Raw genomic sequence first — 25,005 nt, 5'->3', positions numbered from 1 at the left:
TCATCCAAACAACACCAAGGTTGGTGCGGCACACACTCGTGTCCTTAATAAGTCACCTGCCAAGTTTGAAGCCTGGCAATTAACAGACAGACAGACGTTTAGACGAATAGATGTGAGCTTGGACCAGTTTTCTATTTACTGCCTGCAGCTAATCCAGAAAACCACTGCTCGATTTCAGATTGGTGTAAAGAGGAGCGTTGTTCTCCCTCCACTGGCTCCCTGATGGTTTTAGGATTGATTTTAAATATGTATTGTTGGGTTTTGAAGCTTTTAAAAAAGAACAGGCACCATCTTACCTTACCTGTGTGATCATCTAAAGCACTGAGGTCAAATAATCGGCTGCTCTTGGACGTCGGGTTCACGACTTCTCTATAGCTGTACCAAAAATGATGGAACTGCCTCCATTATTTGGCATTTTAAATACATTTTTGATCATGATTTACTGTGTTTTTTGATTCTTTTTTACCTTATGAAGCACTTAGTCAACCCTGGTTGTTGTAAAACATGCTATAGAAATGTTGACCTGACTTAACCCGAGTACATTTTTTGGTAGTAGTGATTCAATTTAGTTTAGTTTGTCGTTGACAATCATTTGACTTCGACTGTCAAAAACGTGTCCCATGTGCTGTCATTATGACATCAAAATAAAATGCCACATACTGTACAATTATGTGGGATAAGGTCAGTTTTCGTCTTATATGCATCCATACGCAAATGGATAGAAATGATCATTTTGTATTCAAATGAGGAATATATTGGCTGGAAACACCGTTAGTCAGCCGAAAAAAGTCTTCAGGGGGCAAACGCTCTGTGTCATTTGTGAATAAATCACTTACAAATTCTCATTAAAGGCGAACAAATCAACTGCCGTCAGCGCAGTGTCACAGAAAAGCGTTCGCACTGCTTGTCCACGGCCGCGGCTCCACACGACTTCCCCCTCCCTCTTTGAGGAGGAGACTCCATAAATCAGAGCAGAGTCTGTGGGCTCGAGCTTTCAAACATGTTAAACTGTAGGTCGTTTATACAACCTGCCTTTGCATAACTGTGAAGGTCAGCGAGAGTCTACGTTACATTTGTGCAAATGGTTGCACAGATGTGGGACAGAATTTATGAGGCACAGACGCCGGGACTTTAAAAGAACCCGCCTCACACTGCTCAACACTGTCCACGGACGATAAGGCAGAACTTCAACTGTGAACTCAACCACTTCTGTGTTCAACTTTCTTAATCCAATAAAATAGATGCATTCTGAATAATAAACAAAACTTGTTGTGACTTATAAGGCATTCAAATCTGAACACACCCTCATTTTAACCACACATTATCCACGTAGGAGCATTTCTACCCTAAAAAATAAATAATTACTGTACTGGTTAGAGCATTATTTTAAAGCAATTAATGCGCACATTGCTTAAAAAAGAATTATAATATCTATCTATATTCAATCGAATTATTCTTCTAAACTATTTAAGGGAACACCAAATACTGATTCATATTGTGTAAATCTTTGACAAAAATATATGGAAAGCAATCTAAAACAATACAAACTACATAAATCACATGTAATGAAAATAAATCACGGTATAAATCACAGATGTGCCCAAGTCTACATCAAACAAAGAATTGTATTGAATCAAAGTGACTGAAAAGGTTATTTTTGGAATAATCAAACGATAAATCCTGTGTACTGTACCTTTAAATGAGCAGCTATGGAACAGGGACACATAAAAAAAAACACTTGTGACTATAAGAGCTTTATTTTTAAAGCTGCACATGGCACAAATGTAAATCCCTGACATGAGATTCATTAGCTTTCATTACACTTCAGACCAGTGGTTTACAGTTATGCCCAATAATGTAATCAGCTGTTCAGTCATGTTACTCCACACGGGACGGCCCATTAAGTGCTGCTTGCAGCCCTAGTTATTATTATTATGATAAGTAATCTGATTCTGTAATAAATTTCCCTTAAAAACAAGATTAACTCAAAATAACTTGTTAAATGATTCAATGAATCGCCCTGCCCTACTTGTCAATGTGTGCAGATAAGTCGTGTTGTTGTAAGTCAGTCTGACAAGACGTAATGTCGTTCATAGACTAATGCTGACTGGGCCGCTTACAGACCAGTACATACTGTCCTCTTTGTGACACCCAGGAAATGGGTCTAAAGTCTTCTGAGCACAAAACCGTGAGCATCACCTACAACACTTTAGTCGCCGTGATTGACAATTCCTTGACCTATGAACTCTCGCCGTGTTGTGAACGACGATTGGTCGGACTGGCACTGGAATCCGTGCCACTGTGACTGATCTGACAGGGTGAACACGGTGCACTGACTGTGCCGTTTGTTGCTGGCACACAAACAAATTACTACACAGTGCAATGAAGAGTTTATAGTGATGAAACATCAAAGAGTAAAGATGACTGATGCGTTTACCATGAGGTGTAATGGGGTCTTCGTCGGTCCCTTGGCAGACATCTTCTCCCACAGTCCTCTTCTAACGTAGCGCACCGTGGTCCCGGCCAACTCGAACTCTCCTGGAAGCTCAATCTTCCAGTCGCTGTTGATGGATCTCTTGCTGGAGTCTTTCAGCGCTGCGTGGACGAGAAGTCAGAAATAATACGTTCATTCACAGTGACAGCTATAAATATTATCTCCACGGCAATGCCAAAAAACCTTCGAAATTCAGTCATTCCAATCTGAAAATACTGGATCCTGTGTGATTCAAACACATTTGTCACTGAATTAACGGCATCATAGAGCAACACAACCAAGTCCAATTCAAAATAATGCCCTCAGGTTATTGTGTGAACACTGAACTGCTGATTTGTGGATTAGAACCGTGAATTATTTTCAGGAATCTCTTAGTGGGCCCAAAACGTGAAGCAGCATTGTAAGACAATGGTGGTATGTTTACCACCGTTTGACCGATGATCTTGTGTGTCGTCACACACTGGGTGGGTGTTTTAATGATTTGCTGAAACTTGAGCACCGGCCAATCAAAGCAGTTTGCAATTATACCAAAAAGGAGCTAGCCAATCAAATCCCATTAATTTCCGCAGCTTAAATACTTAAGGAATACTAAAGGAATACTTCACCGATTAGCATTTAGCTTTGTATTACTAGAATGACGGTAGTATTTTTGAAAAATTGTGCTTCCCAACCTCAGTTGAGAAATATCTATATCTGGTCCGAGGCTTTTTAGACCCACTCGTAGGGGGACGGGACCTCGTTCCCAGAATGTAAACAGTGTCCGCCATCTTTCCTAATAGTTACGCGAACAGGATAACAAGTATTCCTTTAACTACCCAAACAGAATTTTTTTTCAAATGCTCTCAACAATGGTGGACAAAGCGGTCTCTCGCACCAAGCATCGGTCAAACACACTCTCCAGTGTTAATGTTAGGTATGCGCCCGATGTATGCGCCCCGGTGTTCAGCGGCTAATGGGGTCTAGCTTTTCCAAATTCATAAAACTGGATTTACTGGACACGTACCCGGTTCTGGTCCACCAGGGTTGGATGACGAGGTTAAAACAATGAGTTGAGGAGCTAACGTTACGACTCGTCAACCAACAGATAAGTGATGTCACCGAAGCTTTTCTGTGAAGGTCAGGGCTCAGAGTGAGTCCTGCGATAAATCCCACCGACAGGGATTAAAGTTGATAGATTTCTGTCAATCAGAGTTTCCATTCCATTAAAACACTCGCAATAAAATTAATGTACCATTTATTACTCTAGGACGCAATTTTTCCACCTAAACTTTTAAAGAGAATATTGCCAAATTTTTAATCTTACTTTTTATATATTATTTTCATAAACTCTGAATGCTCTTTAAGGGTTAAATCAAACAGTAAATCCTCTTTCTGAAATAGTCAGAGTTGTTTAGTTCCTCGGCTACTCTCTCCCTCAACAATGACTGCTCTGGCAGAACTAAAACTTGAAAGTGGATTGTAGTTTTTGTGAAGTCCAGCCAAGTGACTACCTCACCACATGTCCAGAGAATCACTCTTCTGGAGTGTGTGGAGCTGGACTTTCCATTAAGTTGTCTCAAGGACAAATCTGATTTAAATCCAAGACAACTGTGTTTCTGTTGTCTGATCGAACTTCAGAAGGAGCAGTACGTCTGAGTATGTGAGGTCCATGAAACGACAAGCATTAAAAACATTAGCAACTGGACAATCGACCAGGATCATGATAAATGATGACCTGGGGTTTCAGGAAAGCATCTAAAAAAGCCCTGATGGGGACGCCAGAAACGCTGAAACAGCATCTGAGGTGAGACCTTCTACACTTGATACTGTGTTAATGTAAATATCATAGCGACACAGATGGAAATATTCAGCTGCTTTGTGCATCACTGAAAACACAGTGGATGGAAAAAGGGTGGATGAATAAATTCAAGCTCACAGTTAAGTCTGACAAGAAGCTTCTTTGATGCGCTCACGTCTGGTGGAATCCGCTGGTCTCATCGGTTACCATAACGATTCTGTCGCTGGCTTACTTTAAAACATTCAAGTTCTCTTGTTTCACCAGAGACTGAGGATTCCAGCCAGACAGTCGTGTTGAAGCTGGAGTCCAGCTTTTTACAAGTGTGGTTTTGATACATGTTTGACGACACAGCTGCAGCCAGGGATTTTAGCCACTGAACAAAAGTCTCACCCGATACATTTTAAACCTCCTTAAGTCTATGTATCTTAAGAATATTGTTGCCACGTCAACTCCATTGACAAATATGTGATTTTAAATCACAGCACACAGGAGTTGTTGATCCAAGTTCACATGGGTCATTTTGTGATTTCTGTATTTTAAATCCTTCATCCGAGTTCACCTCCGTGACAAACTTAGCAAATTAGGCAGCAGTAGACCAGCAGCACCTGTGGACTTTGGTGCAGAAGAGTGAGTGGTTTATACGCTGGATTGTATACATTTTTCCTTTATTTAGCCAGGAAAGTTTTCAGAGAGATCTCTTCTTCCAGGGCTCCAATGCACAGCAGTAGGAGTAAAGCTGTTTCCTCTTCTTCACTTCCTAAGACAACAGTTTTCTCTGCTTCTTTTTTTTGCCAGCTCATCACTGCAGACATTTCTCGCAAGACCTAAGACTTCGCAAGACCTCCTGATTCTGAGGACTACGAGATTGGCGGCCCTGATCTTGCAAGGCTGATTTTCTGCAAACAGAGAGTAGGGGGCAGCGTAGACGGCCCCTAATCTCCCCGCAACAAGACATTTTAAGCTGTTAAATTAGGCTAAAAAACGCCTGCACAGTTCTGCTTTGACACTGTAGTGTTGCTCAGAAACAGACATGGTGTTTGTGTTTGTGAGCACGTTTGCCGGTACATCCTGTGAAAACATGCGTCATTACCCAGAAAGCTGTGTGAGGGTTTGTCCTCCACAACTTTGATTCTCCTGGCTCCTGCAGGAATAACCACAGCCTCGATGTAGCCTGATGGGAAAAAACAGAAACATGAGGTGAAATCATGTTAAGAAGAAACAGACACGGGTGGAAATGGAGCCGGAGACGAGCTGGTGAAGTCTGTGTTGGTATCAGAGATGCTCTATTTTGGTTTTTACACAATTTTCTAATCTTCTCATTCATTAGTGTTATTATTACCAAAACTTCATGACCAATGTTTTTCCTCAAGCTGTTGTCCATCCATTGGGTTTCACTAATTGCTTTAATACTGTGTGGAAATGATCTCAAAGAGACCAATAAAATATGGTTCAAGTGTGATTGCGTTTAATTTAATCAAACCTAGTTTTCAATCTGCTAACTACATTACATTACATGTCATTTAGCAGACACTTTTATCCAAAGTGACTTACAATGGAATTGAGTACAATCAGCCAGGGGTGGAGTCGAACTTGCGACTATTGTGACCATGATGTCTTTCGCACACAGAGTACTGGTCTTAACCACTGAGCCACTCCACCCCTAACTAATCAAATCCTGTTTACTCACAATGGGGGGAAACACAAAATTGGAATAACGTTAATAACTTTATCTTGAAAATGAGACAAGCAGCAGAGAAGTAACGGAGTGAAGGATAACTTGGCTTATAAGGAATAGCTTTAGTTTTTTTTTACACTGTAATACACCCTGAGGAAGGTTTATTATTTATTCTTCCAGGATGTATCACCTGCGAATATCAGGATATTTATCTGCGACAGGAATAGAAACCACTGACTCTGCAGGTTTTCTTGGCTCCACCTTTGATTTGTAATGCATCTACTTTATCTCGTCAGATATGCGGAGTTTGAAAGGGAGACAAAGAATTTAAACCTCCATGACATCGTCAGCGCATTTACCACTGTTTTTTTTTTTACAGTGCATTTGTAACATCGAGTAAGAGAAAACAGTGGAGACCATTAGATAAGTGAAGATAAGTAAGTCGAATTATGTTAGCATGTTTACTCGCGCTTCAACACTCCATTAACATCAGATATTTGGTGTAAATTAGATACAAGTTTCATGGCAGTCCACTTATCAGAGCATCTGGCTCTGGTATTTTGTCTGTAGCTTTGTGCCTCTGCTGCTTGACTGATCACTTTCGTCAGCCGAGTTTGTGCCAGGATTCTCCAGAACTCCGTCTCAGCAGGGATGAGAGAGAGAGCGAGAGATAAATGGAAGGAGGGAGTCGATTTACAACATCTTTTTCCCATCCACCATCACTTTAAGTGAAGAAAGCCTCGCAATCATCGATCACATTAAGATAAATACAAAGTAAAAAGGAACCTGGAGCTTCAGGACATCATTTATTTATTACTGAAAGACCAAAATAGACATTGGAGAGTAAAAAGAAGTCATAAATGTTCTGAATAAATCTTTTAAAAACAAGGTGATGCAAGTGATGCCTCTACAGTTACATTGATCATATTAGTGCTGTAATGACACAAACTTGACTTTATTACCATTAAAACTTGATTTTTTTTTTTACACCTTTTGTTAAGGATATCAATATTTGTAGCATCTGTCACATGACCAGCCACCAGCCCTTCTCCGCACACCTGTGTGTTTTTTCCACACAAAGCAGCTCAATGTGACCAATGACTCAAAACAATGCCTGAATAAGAACAGTGAGTTGTCGGAACCCTTGGTTACTTTGACCATCATTTTCATCTCCATAAAAGGCATCGAAGGCGACGCAGATAAACACCAAAAACTGCAAATCATTTCAAAGATGCATTTCATTCACACGTCATCACGCAAAGAATTACATTTGTTGTGATTTATTGAGTTTCTGACGAATAAAAATGCATTATTTGTAATACATGGCCAATGACGAAGACGAGGTGTTCAAGAAAGAATTAAAATCTATTTCAAAACTTCCAAAAATCATTTTTTTTAACATAGTTTAATTTCAAAAGACCTGCACCATTACAGCACAGTCAAAAACACATTTCCTAGGACACTTATGCAAGTTTAGTTCAAATTTGACTTGGATTTGATTGTGTTTACGATGCCTTTTTCCAAAAAAATCTCTGATTCTGAATGATCCACACCTCTATTGATGACTAAAACATTTGCGAATATCAGCCTGATTAATCGGCCCAACTGATTAATCAGTCTACCTCTATTGAAATATTAAAATGTTTGAGTGAAATGATGGTCAAAACTGCCAGATTTTAAAAACCTTAACATTTAGCAGTCAAGATTTATAATGTCGATTTGGCAAATTTGTTGCTTGATAGCATTGTTCTTTTTTTTTAAATTCTTAAAATACAATTACCATTCTGCCCTGCCTGAATGAATCCTATGTGTGGTGTGAATGAGCTGCTTTGCTCTGGAACACAGTGAGTGATGCCCAGCGTGGTTTGACAGCACAGTCGGTCACAGCGTCAGACACCGGTGTAACTTCATACTTACCCACAAACACACATAGTAACACAGTAACAGTAACTTACAGTGAGACGATACAGTCGACTCAGACAGTGACTGACCAAACACAGACAACACTGACGATACGGCAGCAAACATTTTGTGACATGAACCCACAAGGATGAAATGCAAACTCGATTGTCAAAAGAGGGATAGAGCTGCTTGTGCCGCGATTTTTCAGGGGGTAAATTGTTGTTATTTTTCTGTAGAATAATCTAGCTGAGCTTTGCACTACAAAATCTAAATTTAAGAAAATCTGAAGTTTAAATTCTTAAAGTCAGCCTAATCGAGTAAAGGACGACTCATTTTAAGTACACATTTCTTACAGGACAGAAGTTCTTTGCTTGTAATAAGGACAGCTCTCTTCCTAATTTTTATGGCACATTACAGTCTGAAGTATTCCAGCCAAGCAAGATTTGCTTAGCCCATCAGCTCAAAACAAAATAAATATTTAATTTAAGAATATTTGACTTATTGATAGTATAATCAGATCCACAGGAGGTCCACAGCAGCTTTCTAAATTCTTCCCACATCTAAGCATTTGTTTGTCTCCTCTGATCTTTCTGCTGAGGCAGAAGAATTTTGTCTCCACGTGTGAATGAAGACGCGGTGTTTGCATTTCAGGACGTCACGTTCATGACACAAAACTTTTGTGAGTCCAGACTGAAACTGAACCTGTGCAGATCTCATCCGAGTGTTTTGGGGAAACTTGTAATCCACCATGAACAAACACCTGAAAGCCCTCTGACTGCACCCGTCAACCCTCCACCACCCAACACATCCACCTACAGTTAGACACACACACACACACACACACAGACTGCCATGGGCTCACCTGGGGTTCAGAGGACCAACATTTGAGGTTTTAAAGCAACACAATGTTCTGTTTTTTTGTAAATAATGGCTTCAAATAATTTTTTATCATACAAAAACTCGACGATCTATACGCTATATACAGGTGTAACCAAAAATATATCTCTGTGACCCATCTGATGGTAAGATGATTAAATAAATGATATTATGTACCGTGCTAAGTTTAAATAAACAACCATCATGGCAAACATTGATGCTCATGGACAAAAAGGTGTGTGGCTTTGCTCTGGAAATGGTGCATCTTGGGTAAAAATAGACAAATAAAAAATTTGCATGTCCACCTGGGTCTGACGTTCCTATGATGCCGACCGGAGTTAAAACCGATAAAAAACATGCACTGTTAAGTCATTTTGAATGCCGATTAAACACTGGATTGACCAGATTTGACCTGTGAAAATGGAGTTTTATATTTAAGTTCAGCAACCAAATTCTGATGTTTTTATATTTTCTGACTAAGATTGTGCAGATTTGAGGTGCTTTTGTTTTATGTCAATGCCATCGGGGGAAAAATATCTTTTAGACCACTGAAACTAAATAATCATCTAAATGAACTAAAGGAACTGAACTGAATTGAATGTCGACAGATTCACCTACTGTGACAGCCGCGTGCCTCATCAGTCGACATTGTTCTTTGGCTTCCGAGGTCACGATTTCATTCCCTTGTCCGAACCCTTGTACTGAACAACATTGTGTTGCTTTAAGAGGCAAATATCAAATGTGAAAAGTTGAGTTTTATTCAGTAACGCACGTGTCAGACTCTAAACTTGCAGCAGAACCAGATGTGTGTCGCGATGTCGGGAGTGTGAAGGTGGGCGTTTTACTGCAGACGACTGTTTCCTTCCCGCTCCACCACCGCAGGCGGCGAAGGAAACAGCCTGGATGAAAGGAATGCGTGCGAGGAATTCCTCACGGCTGGGTTATGGGGTAACGGGGTCAAACAGCTGGTTATGCAACAATAACCAAGCTTTGAGATTGAGACTATACCTCCCAGGGGAGCCCACGGCTAACTGCTTCACTCATCATCTAACTACAGTAAAAAACAACAACACTCCAGGCAGTGCAGGAAACACACACACACACACACACACACACACACACACACAGTGCATGCATCTTACATGAGAAACACTTGGGGACAGCTCTGGGTTTAGTCATCACACAGGTAGAAACCCTCTTACACTGCCTAGTGGTGACTGGAGGACAAGACAAGGAAGTTGAGGGGGAGGTCACATGTTCTGTGGACCACACCAGCCTGTGCGCACACACACGTGCACACACACACACACACACGTATACACTTGACAGGCTGTCATTCCAGTAATTATCCCCTCCTCTAGCTCAGTTGGTGGCAGACAATGGCCGATAACTCATTCAGCAGATTCGGTCACACTGGCTGCTGCAATATATAACCATAATATCCATGATCACAGCTGGTCACACAAAACATGACTCAGGATTAATATGAGCAAAGAGGGCGATAATGAGGGCATGCGTTTCCTTTGTTTCTGGGTGATATTCTGCCAAACCAGGAGCCGTCGATCCACTGTCAGGTTGTGATTTATTCAAAATCAGAAACTTAGTGTTGCGACATTTAATTGTAATCACATTTGCAAAATTTGTGTTGCCTTTATTTCTATAAATTTGGTTTTAAAGTAACAGTTTGAGTTTTTGGAAGTGTGTGAGTAGTCTTCTGCATGGTTACTCTTGGTAAAAACATGGCCTTTTAGCCACTAAATTAAAGGCTCACCTGATAAAATCTATTCCTGCTTAAGGCTACACTATCTAACAATGATGTTAGACACTTTATTCCTTCAACTTTACAGCCCTTTCCAACAGAACAAATAGGTATTTGTTGGTTTAAAAACTGCTGACTCGTCCACACCTAAGTCCATAAAGAAAATCTTGGATTCGACATCACAGCTCACAGTTGAGTTGATCCACTTGTTGATCCACTTCTGTCCCAATCAGTTCAAAAGTTCAAATGTGTTGTTTTGGGATTTCTGCGTTTTAAATGCTTTATTTGGATTGTCCAATGTGACACCACATTTCCAAGAGGAGCAGCAACAAACCAGTCAGTTTATGTGTCCATGTGAACCAAAAATACTGACTTTCTCAATGGACTTTGGTGCGGGAGAATGAACATCAGTTTCTAGCTGGAGCAGGCGGTCTAACAGTGACATAAAGTCAAAAACCTAATCCCACTATATGTTTTTTAAGTGATTCTGTTGTCAGTGAGAGCTAGCACACCACGAATATGACTAATGTGTCAGTTACTCATAAATGACAGACATTTAATTTCTGTTTCTTGTAGAATCAAGATTCCTCTGGATCTGGATCACGAAATCCGTGTTTCAGTTAGTCAGAACAGCTTTTTCCTGGTGAGGCAGTATATCATGGTACATACAGTAGACATGTGTTCTTTGTGTACAACCAACAGTCCTTTGTCAAATTAATGGTGATAGAGATCATGAGCCAAATGCCCCCATTTGTTCAATAACTCGTTAAAAAACAAGCATATTAATCCTTAAATCCTATCAATTTTGCTTCCACACAACTAAACTGCATTCTCCTATTACGATTTGTAAGGAACATACATGTATTTTCTATCAGGAGGTGTCGTCTCCACAGCTACATGTTAGATGGTGAAATGACCACATACAATCCGATGTCATGTTTACATCAATAAAAAGGTGCATCTTTTGACCGAGGAGTGAATGCAGATTGTATTTATTTCCACTGCAGATAAAAGACAAATGTTCGCAGGTGTGAGTGGCTTTTTTTGATAATTGTAAAAAGGTGCTAAAATGAGGTGCTAATATTCAATATTGGTAAAAAAAAAAAAGGTAATACAGTGATCATGTGAGCTACGAGGACTATCAAAATAAAAAAGGGGGGAAAAAAGCAAAACAGATGGTTGTCGTTTTGTAAAAATACAGTATTGGTGGATGCTCGTTGTTATAATAACGGTGTCAGACACAAAAACGTGGAGTAATTCTCTGACAGATGTTGTGGATTTTTCTAAATCAGGGCAGCTGAAAGCTAATAAATGATGCCAATGTTTTTTTACTGAAACATCATGCCAATTTTATTAAACTTCAGTAACCAGTTATTAAACTACAACTTAGGTTTTAGTGACTCAAATAATTTGTCTACTAATAAATTACAATCAGCCAATGCCAATTATTAAACATCGGCAAATATTGGCTCGACTACTCTCGATCTCTAGAGGAAAAACTTTATATTACTTTGCCCTTACTAACTGCCTTTTGTGCCTAAAACTAAATACATCCATGACCATGATCCATGATCCATGATCATTTGAGTTAAAAAAAAAAAAAAAAAAACATAATTGCATTTCTGAAAATAAGTTTCTAAGAAGACTTTATTGAGAGAATGCAGTTCAGTTGTAGGAGACAGTGTTGGCTGTAGGCACCCGCAAGCCAATTTACTAAAAGACAGCTGAACTATATACACAAAGCTGCCTGCAGTAGACTCAGATCAATACCACACACCAAGGACAAATCAATCATGGCGAAATTAAATGGCTCGGAGCCTTTAAAATGAAACAAAACTGGCTGATAATCCTGAGCAAAGTTCAGGGAACCAGTGCAAAAGGCTGCTGTATATGGAGTATACATAGTTAAATGATGACTCAACAGTCTGTGTCACATCTGCTGTATGTGAGAGTGTTTGAGCAGAATATAAATATTTAAATTAGACCCCTGTACTTAATGCCCAAATATAATAATGACAGCATTTTCATCAAGTCAAACCAATGTCAGCCACTTTCACATCACCAGCACAGGTACTGAGCACAGACACACTCACCCATTCCTTTGGTGTGGTTGAAGTCTCCTCTCACGATCTTACAGGAGCGACCGTCTCCGTTACAAACACCACAGCGATCTTCTTTAGCCAGAGAGCCGATTATGCCGTCACAGCCGATTTTCTGACCACAACAGAATAATAAAGAAAATATAAAATGGAGGTTTATTGGAGACTTCCTGCCATTCAAGTTAAATCCGATTCACCTGCATCGGATCCTTTACAGATCCTTACTTTTTCATCAATGTAGTACAACCTGAAATCCCTCCACAAGCCACTTTTCTGATGCTTCGGTGCCGTGGTTGTCTTCACGGAAGGTTTAGTTTGCTTGTGTTGCCCCATTTTCATGACAAAACTTTAGGTGAATAAGTAAACCCCTGTTCTGAAAATGCTCTGCACTTCTAGGCTGTGCACTTTGAACTCCAACCCCCGTCAGGGTTCGAACGCATATCCAAATTTCGTGTATACAAAGTGACAGCCCTACATTTTGGGGCTCTAGAACACCAGCGTAATGTGGACGACATGCGATCCTGGATTAATGTGTTTTTTTTAAAATGGTAATGGAGTACTATGAGTGTAGTCTGATATCTGCCAAAAGCACCACAAAGAGTTGCGATACAATAACATAATTCTGTTTCAAAGAAAACACGTTTTCCATTGAAACGGTACAGAAAATGCATTTGAGTCTTGTAAAACTGTAATTTTTGGGAGCCTGTGTTGGAGCTTTTTTTTTATCACGTGCCACAAATTACAGTTAGTGGGCAGTGACGAGTGCAGATTCCGCAAACATCTGCTTGGTGACACGGAGCATTATCTTGCTTCAAGTCTCCTTTAGAAGATGTAAAACTATTGTAGTAAAGAAATGACCATGGTCAGTAAAAATACTCAGACTGGGGCCTTCAGACAGTGATTGATTGGTATTAAGGGCTTAAAGAGTGTTAAGAAAACATTCCCACATCATTACACCACCATATGTTTTTCCAGTCTTGAGCTGTCCAGTTATGATGAGTCTGTGCCCACTGCGGTGCAATCACAGGACCATATGGTCGTCTTCAGCACGGGGTCCTCTTCCAGCCAGACGCAGTTTATTATCGTGGCTACAACTGAATATATTCCCCTCCCTCTTTTCTCTTCCTTCTACGCTTTACAGTGTTTTCATAGTATCCCCAAGTTTCACATGCCAGGCTCGGACAAACGTGCACCTTCTGTAACCTCCTCTGTGCCTGCAGCCCCTCTACCTCCCCCCGTGATGAGGATGTTTGAAGTTGCCAAAGGCAAAGTCAGGGCAGCAGAGCATAACAAAGCAAAGAGACAAAAAAAACATGGAACCCAGTTTGATTAGCCTACTGGTCAGCTGTGAGGCTGGGCCAAGTCCAGAAAGTATGGGAGATAAATTGAGGTAACGGCTCATTTCTGGTACTGAGCTTGGCAAGTGTGGAACTCAGAACACAAGATAAAATGTTAATTCCTATTTTGCAGAGTTTACATATTTATATGCCTACAAGCAAACTGGATCGACCTCCTACCACCTGCGGAAGTTGAGCAAGACTCTGGATCTTTCTTCAGAAGTTTTGCTGTAGGCAACTGGACTCATGTGAATCAAGTTGAAGAGGTTTCTTCAGTTCTGTGCACAACATGGAATATGTGGAGCAGAATTTCTGCATTTGTGAAAGTGAAAGATGAGAAGTGAAATGTCTTTAACTTTGCCCAAACAAGTCCAGTTGTCTACAGCGAACTATGACCTGGATGACTGGCAACCGTCAGAGATAAGACTCTGGAGCCTAAAAGGAACCTTGCAATGAGTAAAACGATGCTGACAACAGTTTGGCTTTGGTGTGGAAGAACAGCAGACCACACGGGAGCCCCATGAAGTACACACTGGTACAAAGATGGGGTTATTTGCTTCTTTAAGGGATCACACGTTAGAGCTGTTTGCTGTACTCCAGATAATAGGGTCAGAATAGGACTGCAGTGATTAATTGTATACTAAATTAATCATTAACTAACCATAAATAAGGCATGAATGGCTATTTATCTGGGGTAACTGTGATACTGCAGATTGAATCAATGTTCTGAATGTAAGTAGGTTGGTAGGTCATGGGGTACAGAGGCAGATAAGTAGGGGGTTTGTAGGTAGGTAGTAGGGTATATAAGTAGGTTGGGAGTGGGGTACGTAGGTAGGTACTTAGTGAGGTAGACAGGTAGTGGGTAAGAAGACAGGTAGACAGACAGTTCCCTGCAGTACATTCAAGTTCCAGTAGTGCAGCAGCATAATATGATATAATATATCATTTTAAATAATAATAAAGAGAAGACATGACCACAGCTGAAACGGCACTTAAATGGTGTTTTTACACTGTGTTGTTGAAATGCATAAATACAATGTGAAGGGGACAAAACTAGCACATGTAAAAGCACACACTCACACATGCAATGTGTTCTTCAGCTGTACTGGTTCTAAAGGATCCTGCAGATCCACGAGTCACGGCTGAAATGTGAGAAGTAAGTATTTTGTGAGCACATGTGCGTCACCATAATTGCATCCATATTTGACTTTCTGGACTAGCCTCTCACCCGCGCTCTCTCTCTCTCTCTTTCTCTCTCTCTGCTTTGGCCAGGAGGACGGGGAAATTCCTCCCAAATGTACCAGCATCCAACATTTGCTAATAAACACAAAGACCGACTGTAGTCACAATATTAGATCCAAATAAACCCCCTAACTCTCCCCCGGGGAGCAGTGCGTGGATTCACTGCTAACTGCTAATTCTCCTGCATTGATCCCTGCTGCGACCTCTTTCACCGCTCTGCACTGGGATCATGAGTTTACTTGTCTGTTTATTTCATGACTCATGTTTTTTTGGGGTTTTTTTTGTTTCCAGCCAGTGATGACTCTTTGATTTATGACCAACAGGTCATCATGCAGCCACGACATTGGAGAGCCTGACTGATGATGATGACAGCTGATATCATCATTGTACAACACTAAAACCAATGACCTACTTCAATGTCACGTCTGGACTGTACTCTGCTCACTGAAACAGAGAGACCTTCCAAACCAAACAACATCATTCATCACTGTCGTCCAAAACAAGACACACAAATGATACAACGCCCCATTGACCAGAACAACATTGTTTGCGGAGGATTTATATTTGTGTTTTCTCATCTGTCATTTCTGTGATAAAGGCTTGCACAACTTGATTATAAGGAGAAAGGCAGAGGAAAATAGTCGAGTAGGCAGACAGCCCACGGTTTAGTAAAAACATGGCTGCCAGTGGGTACACAAGGAAAATACAGATTGAAGCCAATGATCAAAAGGCTAACCCAAATACAGTCCATGCCAGCTCAAGTCTACAACATTTGATAAATGGAAACTCAGTTTTGTAAACTGCTCGCTCTCCCACACCAAAGTCCATAGAGAAAATCAGTATTTTTTTTTAAACTCACATGGACACAGGAGCTGCTAAACTACTACTGTCTCATTTAGTAAATGTGTTTCACTTATGAAAACACAAACAGATGAAATGATTTAAACACCCAAGACACAAAATAGCAAATATGAACTTAACAATGGAGGCAACAGAGAATCAACAACTCCTGAGTGCTGTGATGTAAAATTGCCAATTTTCTCTATGGACTCTGGTGCAGGAGAGTGAGGGGCTTTACAATGAGAGACCGTGGGTCCGTTTCCAGGCCAAAAAGGCTGTCTCACAGTGAGATAATGTAGCAAACATATTCTTAAAATATCTTTGACTTAGCAAAAATCCTGAACCATGTTTTCAATGAAAGGATGAACACTGACAAACAAAATCACCAACAATGAAGAGAACTGTCGCTTTGGAGCACACTGTCTGATGTGTTTACATGATTGGCATAAATTACTGGCATAAAGACTGACCTGATCCCAATGAGGCAGAACCTAATTTCTGAGGAACTGGTTACGTTTAGGACTAAGATTAGTATTCTGGTTAAGGTGAGGGTTAGGGTTAGGCATTAACTGGTTATAGTTAAGGTCAGGAATAAGGCTTTGTTAAGTCTGTCCACATGGATGGAAGTCCATGCAGAGCCTTTTGAGGAATAACTGCACAAACTTGTGTGTGTGTGTATATGTATGTGTACCTGACACCTCCCGTTAACACACAGGTCAGCCTCATATGGTCCACAGGGCGTCCCATCCATCACTCTGTCAGCCATCAGTGCGGGAACATCTCGACCCACTGGGGTGCAGAACAGCGCACATGGCTTCTCTGCACACACAAACACACAAACACACACACACACAATATTCAGTGAAATCAAAACTGTTCTTGTTTAAAAAGTTCCAGTGTGTACAATTTTTGGTGAAATATTTTTTTGTGTTATGATTTCTGAGCTTTTATATACACTTTATGGACAAAAGTATAGGGACGCCTGACCATTACACCAACCTGGGACTGTAATGACGTATTCAAATACATATACAATACTTTAATATGGAGTATGTGCAGCTATAACTGCTTCCACACTTCAAGACTTTCCTAAATATAAGTTTTTCTATGGACTTAGGAAGCATGAAGCTAACATGCTAACACACATACTTATAATGTTTGAGCACTTACATTAACATCAGGAGCATATCCCAGGCTAGCTTTTGTTAGCCATAGTTAGCAATATCAGTTGATAAAAAGCCCTACATGTTTGTTTTTTGAGCACACAAGTCCACGTATGAAAATTAAACAGTACAATGTGTACGACTGATTTACTGTTAAACAAATAACATAGAAGTGCAATTTACAGTCAAAGTAGCAGTGTTTGTATGGGTGGCAGCCATCTTAGACGCATCATTAGCTTAATAATAATAATATCTTCTGATATAGCTGCTTGGTCTTGGAGCTGTGTTGTGTTGTGTTTAGTTAAAGATGTTTTATGAGCATTTAGCAGAGTTTCTTCACATGTTAACAAGGTATAGCTTGTCCATACTGAGTGCCGGACATGACTTTCTGATCATTTGGAAGCAGAACAAGGTGGTTTATGACCCAGAGTGTTTTTCACGGCAAGTTTGTTCAAAATGGTGACACGATGAGGCACGACACAGCTAACTGAGCAATACAATGAACTGTGTGTGTGTATACACTTGTATTTTTATCTTAACTGTCAAACATATCTTTGTGGGGACATTTTGTCTGGGTCCCACAACTTTTGAAGGGCTTTTTCAGGGCTAAGGCCGGGTTTTAGAGTTACGGACATAGCTGTGATGGTTAAGGTTAGGGTAAGTGGCAAGGGAATGCATTAAATGTATAAGGTGTCCTCACTAAGATATAAATACAATTGTGTGTGTGTATGAAGTACATTGATATTAATGTAAGTGAGGTGTTCCTGCTGTGGGGTTAATACTGTTTAAACATGTAAGTGCTGTTTGTTTTGCAGATGAATTATTGAGCTGTTTAAGTGGCAGACTATTTAATCTATGTCGCTTGGTAAAGCTGCTGTTTCCATGGACCCTTTTATTATTCATTGCTGTGGGTCATTTGTGTTTAATACCCCAGTCGATTCTACTCTGGCTGAACTATGACAGTTTATATATAAACTGTATTCATAAGCTGCAAAGTGCCCATTTAGAGAGATAATGTATATTATTATGTGCTGTGGTTTAGAAATGAGTGTCAAGGCTCTGTGTTCATGTGTTCCCAATAATGTTAATGCAAACCCACTTTATTTTGTATTCTAAAAATATGGCCATTATCATGTTTTCTTTTCTGTCTAACATGTACTCAGAGAAAATCTTAACTGATCTACAGTATTTTGAAGTAACAGCATGGGATCCAACTGTCAATTATCAATCCGGTATCTACATTGATCAGTGTTTTAATCACTTATCATAGACAATCACAAAGTTTAAAGTGATATTTGATGCGTTTCTTCCACTTGTTATTGTAAGAGAACTATCCATAAAAGCTAAGGAGGAGCAGTGTATCGTTAAACTGATTCCAAAGACACCAGAGGAAGGAAGGAAAGAAAGAGGAATGGCATTTTTCTGTCTACACAGAATCACATCAAAACAAAAGTAAACCACTCCCATAATTAATTAAAAGCAAGACAGCATTTGTTGGACAGATGCAGTGGCGTGAGCAGCAGATTCAGAAACCTGGCAGACGTTGTTGTGGCGTTCAGATCCATATCAGTCCCCTTTCTTGAAGGCATTAGGAATCAAAGTGAGGCAGAAATCACATGGATTTCACGCGATTCTGACTTTAATTCTTCTGGTCGGTGATACGACACCTGTGGAGGCTTAAAGTATCCAGCTTTTACACATGACCTGTCCCACGTCCATAACTGTGTCCCAGTTTAAAGAGTTTGTCCATGACCCAGAAGCAGCAAAGTAAAAGACATAATGTTAAAGGGATAGTTCAGGGTTGTGCTTGTATGAGGTACTCACTCATCGTCCTTGCATTTTTGCCTGAAGCTGGAAGTAAAGACTTTGACTTTGGTTTAAAATTAGACAAAAGGAGACTCTGTCTTTGTCACTGCACCGCCTACATTTAGGAAATACAGTCCCTCCCAAGAGTTTATGTGTATGAAAACCTGGACACTTTTAAAAAGCAACTAATACATTTCTGTTTTTTTAATAATCGTTTTCTCATGTGTTCTCATTACACGTCATGCATACAGATCATTCTCTGTATGTTTGCGCCGCGATGGACTGGCGACCTGTCCAGGGTGTACCGCACCCTTTGGGATTGTGGAGGATAAAGTGGTAGAAAATGAGTGAGAGTGTTTGGATAGTGTACTGTTTTGATTGGCTAGGGTCAAAGCAGCAAAGCAACAGCTCCACAACGCCGTTTGTAAATGCGTGACATCACCCCATTTGAAGTGAATGAGCAACATTTCAGCTGCAGACTGTCCAAAAAATTAGAAATAGTCTTCCAGTTGCAAAACAAACTTCCATTTTGAAGCATCAAGTTTTACTCCTGCAAATCTGCAGACGTCAACTGCAACCAGGCTCCTATTAGATGATACCAGCTGTCAATCGCACCCGTGTCCACTTATACATGCCGTGTTTTCCCACGTATTTTCCTCTTAATGTGAATATCATTTACAAAATGTACATCATATTCTATAGAGCTGAAACTAGTACATGAGATCAATAACTCCTCAGTAAAAAGGGTATTGATGTTATAAATCAAGTGAGAATTAGAAACTTATTTTCACATATACATTCCATTCAGTTCTTGTTGCATTCAGCAGAGTCGCCCCCCCCTCCGGTGGATAAGTGCAACTTCCATCCAACAAGGGTTAGTGTTCAGGTGTGAAAGGTGAACCCTAGCCCATCCAATTTTACATACATGTGGTTAAAATTAGTGAGGTTCCTCCATAGGAAGCAGGACAGTGTGTGTGCGTGTGTGTGTCTCACCATCGTTAATAATAGCCATCAGCATGCTGCCCTTCTTCTTGCTGGCGTGTCGGTCGTAGGACAGACACTGCAGGTCTCTGAAGCTGGGCGCCCCCTTGGGACAGGGAGGACCTTCACAGGCCTTGTGCTCCACACTGGTCCTCTGACAGTGTCGTCCACCAGGACCAGGCCTTTACACAAACACACAAAGACAAACACAAACACTGCAATTATCTATATATGCACACTAGAGCACAAAAGTCTTGGGTCACAGCTAGCTTTATTTTTATATTGCAATTTTTTACTGGCATTAATCAGAACAATTGAAGCTCGTGATTTGCTAATTGCCTTTGTTTCAAACTGCTGTTTTGAAAAAATAATGGATTGTTTAAGCTCTGCTCCACGCACCAACTCAAAAACCTGTACAGGAGTTTGGACTGTGATATACAGTATTCTGACACAATATTCAGCCATATACATTCATCACTGAAAATGATGTGTACTTTACAAAAACCTGGACTAAAGAGCCAAAGTTCCTGGATCTGACTGATCTGTAATATCGTTAAAATAAAGGAATAAACTCCATCACTGTGTGGTCATTAAAGCAACCTGCCAAATAAAACTATTCGGCTAAATTGCACTCGTGATGTCAGAGTTTTGATTTGCACATCAGACAAATTCCTCTTCTTGGCGGGATTGTTATGTCTCTGCATGTCGTAAAAATCCTGGATCCAGATCCAGGATATATGGCTCTGGGCATGGAATTTAAATCACAATCACACGTGAGCCTCGTTACGTGATGTTTTCTGCGCCCAGATCTGTGCTGGTTTGTACGACAGTTTAGATAAATGAGGGCCTGTGTGTGTGTGTGTGTGTAATAGTGTACGGTACAGACATTTATGTGTGTAAAACATAATAATAAAAGCATATTTGCATGAGTCAAAGCTGTCAAACAACGGAGAATATAACATTTGGAGCATCTGTTTCATAACATAGCTGCACAGGCAGGGATTGAAACAAATGTGGGCTCATTTTCTCTGACGGTGCACCGTGGACAGACAGAAGACAGACAGACAGACAGACAGACAGACAGGTGACATACGGAGGGTTGTCACATTTCCTCTGTCTGAACTGGACTCCAGTACCGCAGGTCCTGCTGCACATGCTCCACTGGCTCCATGAACTCCAGTCCCCGTCCACATGCTGTGGGATGGGAGTCTTACTGACACACTCGCCTGCCCTGCACCACTGTAATGCACACACACACAGAAATTTCAGGTTATTTATCTATGCGTTTCCACATTATTTATTAATTATTAATAAACTATGTGACTTACTATTCTAGGTCTCTGATTTATATTCCTCCAAATACTTAAGATGGCAAAATTTGGATACTGAGAATAGATAATTTTGAACATAGTTCATAGTTCATGTTGGTCAAAATTGTCTGGTTTTCGTAGCATAATGGTGCATAAGCGTAATGTAGAGAAAGAATAAGTCATGTACATGTACTAATTGAGGCAAAGGCCTTGCTTTTACAGAGGCTACAATCTTTCTCTTTGTCCATGTTTCTACTGAAAGGGCAAATCAGCCAGAACGCGTGTTTCAGGTTTTGAAGCCAAAGTTAACTGTACAAATAGAAGAAGAATAACATCTTTACTGGTAAATGAAGGCCACTGTAGTTTCCACCTTTTGTTCCAATCTCCGGTTTCACCACTAATTCTAACACACTGGACCTTTAAAGCATGTCGACATGCGTCTTCTGTCAAAAGCTTTTTTTCCTCGATAGTCCTACCTTGTCTGCTCCACACTCCGTTCCATCCAGCGGAGGATCCAGTTTGGTCTTACAGGAGGCATCGCCCTCGACCAAACACCACAGGCCAGCGCACATCAAGTGCTAAAACACACAAACGCACAAATAGACAAAATGTGCATGTGTGAGACAACGATTAGTCACATAAACACTTCCATTCACATGTCAGCGAAGGACAGAGTCACGTCATCCTCACCAACGATTCTGTCCTCATTTACTAATGAATCACATTTGTTTCTGCCGTTTGCTCTCATTTTTTTTGATCAAAGTTCAGCTTCTGTCACTGAAAACCCCAGCGTCTGATGTTTCACATTTAAGGAACACAAGGAAAGTGAAGGAACATCTGCGTATCTTGCTAAGCTTTCATTAAAAAAGCCTGAGACATGGACTTCTGTCCTAACTGACAACATGGCTGCCAGCAAGGAAAAACAGATTTTAGCCCCACAACAAAAGAACCACCTATTAAAATCTACCATATTTTAAGATTATGTCTGATGCTTTATCTCACTGAAAAAGAGCCTTTTCTGACGTGAGACTAATTTTGTTAACCGCTTACTCTCCCACCCCAAAACCCAATGAGAAAATCAGCATTTTTAGCTTGCAAGGACACAGATTCTCTGTGGACTTTGGTGTGGGGAGTGAGCAAGAGGATACAAAGTGACCCAAACTTAATTTTCCCAGCCTGGAAATAATGTTTACTCGAGAAAGTAAGCAGTGAACATATTCTGAAGACGTCAAAGACCTAAGAAGGCATAGATTTTATTAAGTGAGCATTTTATTACGTGATATTACGTAAAAATCTGTTTTTCTTTGTTTGCTTGCAAACAGTCATGTTTTCATTGAGAGCAAGCCATGAAAACTAGCTCCAGTCTTAAGATTTAATCCTGTTTTGAAAAAAAGCTCTCTGAAGTGAAGGTACATACAGTATATGTACATTGCACACTGTGAGCTCCAACCAAATATCTACAGGCCTGGAGTAACAAAAACAGCTCAGCCTCAGTCTAAATATTAAGTCTATGTTCCTTCAGTCAAATGACAGAGTTAAAGCTGAGAATGTTTGTGTTTTACTTTACTGAAATTATACACGTAGGTCTGTTTATTAAGTTACTCACAGGTGCAATTACGAGGCAGCGACCTGCTTAATATCATGCTGCAGTCACAGACCTCCTGCCACTGGAATCTCAGGTATTTTTACGAGTTAAAAAAAACAAGACAAGCCAATAAATGTAACGATGAACGCATGTTTACAGACGCCTCGAGCTTCACGTCTATAAAAGCTACTGTACATTAGTTGTACAAAGGAATGTATCAGAAAGAATAAATTGACAATAAAAAAGAAGGAAATATAAAAAAAAATGGAATCTGACTTCAAATTGAACTAGGGCAGATTAAATAATCTGTCCAGACTGTTCATGACTAAAATTACAATATTCTGTGGTTTCCGCCATTTTTTTAAAATGTCACTACAAACTTTCCACTTACAATGTCCAGACTAAGTCACGGGGGAATCTTCAAACCAACTCATTTTATCTCATTTAAATGTCAGTGTGCTCGGAACCAAACATGAAGTTATTTTATGAAAGGCTAATTCTTCATTTTCTACTGGTTAATTAGTTCAATAAAATGTGAAAAACGTCAAAATTATGAGAAAAACAAGAAATAATTCCTGAAACAACAAGTCAGCATATGGAATTAAAGTTGAAAGTAAGAGATATAAAGTCATTATTATAAGAAAATGTCAAAATCATGTGGTAAAGTTGAAATGAATTGCTATTCATTTTCATTTGATATCATCTAGTTCGGGTTAAGACATGTAAAGAACATGTTAAGGACTACCAGCATGTCTGTGGAGAGTGTGTTGTACCCCCATGTCATTGCAGAATGTGGCGTTGGTTCCAAACAGGATCTGACACTGCTCGTCCACACTGTAGTGCATTCCGGGCAGTTTGGGCGGCAGACGGACCTGGTACCGACTCCTGGGGTCTGTGTGCAGGAGGCAGCCGCTCGCTTTGGACCTGGTTGAACGAAGAAAAAAAAACATCAATACTGCATGTTTACAAAAGAACCTACAGCTAAAAGACACTCGACATTTAGAGACAACAGCGATTTACGCACCGCTGTCACCTCCCGTCCTCACATGTGTATGACGCTGTTTAAAACCTCTGTGTTTAATTTCGGTTTGGGGAGAACGTGGAGTTTCAAGGATGGTTTGAGATCGTGGTGCATAACCACAACATTTTGGGAAGAGATTTATCGAATCGTTGTAGATAAATGTTGAAAAGTTGAAGAAGATGAAGATGAACAGAATCTACATGAAGAGAAGGTCTAGAGAGTGTACAACCGGCGGGTTTGTCGTGTTCCGAAAACTATGGAATTAGATTTGTGTCAATATTTCAATCAGCCAATCAGCAGGCAGCTTCCTAAGGCCCGCCCATTGTCAGAATCGCAAACAAGAAACCACGGCACAAAGAATAAATCAGGGAGTGCAAAGAGTAAGGGTATTTTCAAACAATAAAATACAATATTTTTGAATGACTGAAACAATATTTTATTTGCTTCTTAAAAAGTGTTATTTGCTTTGTGAAAAGTGCTATATTGACACAAATCGAATTTCATAGAAAACGCCCATGGTTTGTCACAGACTTGATCCGATCGCCTACTGAATGCTTCTTAAAACACTTCCATGCTTAAAAAAAAAAATCAGTGGAAAACTACTTGTAAAGAGGATATGACGGAATATTTACACATATTTACTGCTGGTCTATTGGCGCAGGATTAGTTTTACCTTGGGTAATTTTTCCAGACCTTACCCAAAGGTAAAAGTCACCCAGTAATGATTATTGACATGACGAGCTCATGAGCTTTACCTCATATAAAACTAATCCCATCCGAACAGGGCTTTAGTCATTGGAGTTTGACTGAAAACACAAACAGCATCAGAAGAAAAAATCCCCGGTAGCTCAGCAGTTTGACACGATAAATTCTTCTCGTCTCCGCCCGCCCCTGCTCTGCTGCTGTATACACACAAACGCTCCCTCAGTTCGCGTAAACCAAACTGAATCAGAATGACAACCCAAGTTGAAAGAATGAATGAATGAATGAATGAATGAATTTACTACATTTACCAAAGAAAAAACAACAACAATAAAACAGCCCCAAAAATAGCAAACAAACAAAGCAAAAACAGAGAATAATAATAAAAGTTTAGATAAAGCAGATTTAGAGAGGTTGAAACGCTGCATCTGCACAT

The 25,005-nt window shown here is 40.1% G+C and overlaps 1 protein-coding gene across 3 annotated transcripts in view; it reads right to left on the bottom strand.

Moving 5' to 3' along the window:
- Window positions 1–25,005, bottom strand: part of adamts17 (ADAM metallopeptidase with thrombospondin type 1 motif, 17) — a 91,430-nt gene that overhangs the window by 15,057 nt on the left and 51,368 nt on the right. For 2 of the 3 annotated variants that reach the window (XM_058629244.1, XM_058629245.1), the window contains exons 10-18: window positions 23,620–23,770; window positions 21,738–21,839; window positions 21,045–21,190; window positions 19,964–20,133; window positions 16,693–16,820; window positions 12,577–12,697; window positions 9,867–9,941; window positions 5,362–5,442; window positions 2,438–2,595 (exon numbers count right to left, since the gene is read on the bottom strand). In XM_058629244.1, coding sequence (XP_058485227.1) covers window positions 2,438–2,595; window positions 5,362–5,442; window positions 9,867–9,941; window positions 12,577–12,697; window positions 16,693–16,820; window positions 19,964–20,133; window positions 21,045–21,190; window positions 21,738–21,839; window positions 23,620–23,770 — 1,132 coding nt within the window. The remainder of the gene's footprint in view (window positions 1–2,437; window positions 2,596–5,361; window positions 5,443–9,866; window positions 9,942–12,576; window positions 12,698–16,692; window positions 16,821–19,963; window positions 20,134–21,044; window positions 21,191–21,737; window positions 21,840–23,619; window positions 23,771–25,005) is intronic. The other variant, XM_058629246.1, reaches the window with a different exon arrangement.

Source organism: Solea solea, chromosome 5, assembly GCF_958295425.1.
Source record: "Solea solea chromosome 5, fSolSol10.1, whole genome shotgun sequence".
NCBI lineage: Eukaryota > Metazoa > Chordata > Actinopteri > Pleuronectiformes > Soleidae > Solea > Solea solea.
Note: the sequence above shows the minus strand (reverse complement) of the source record. Positions and strands in the feature narration are given on the sequence as shown.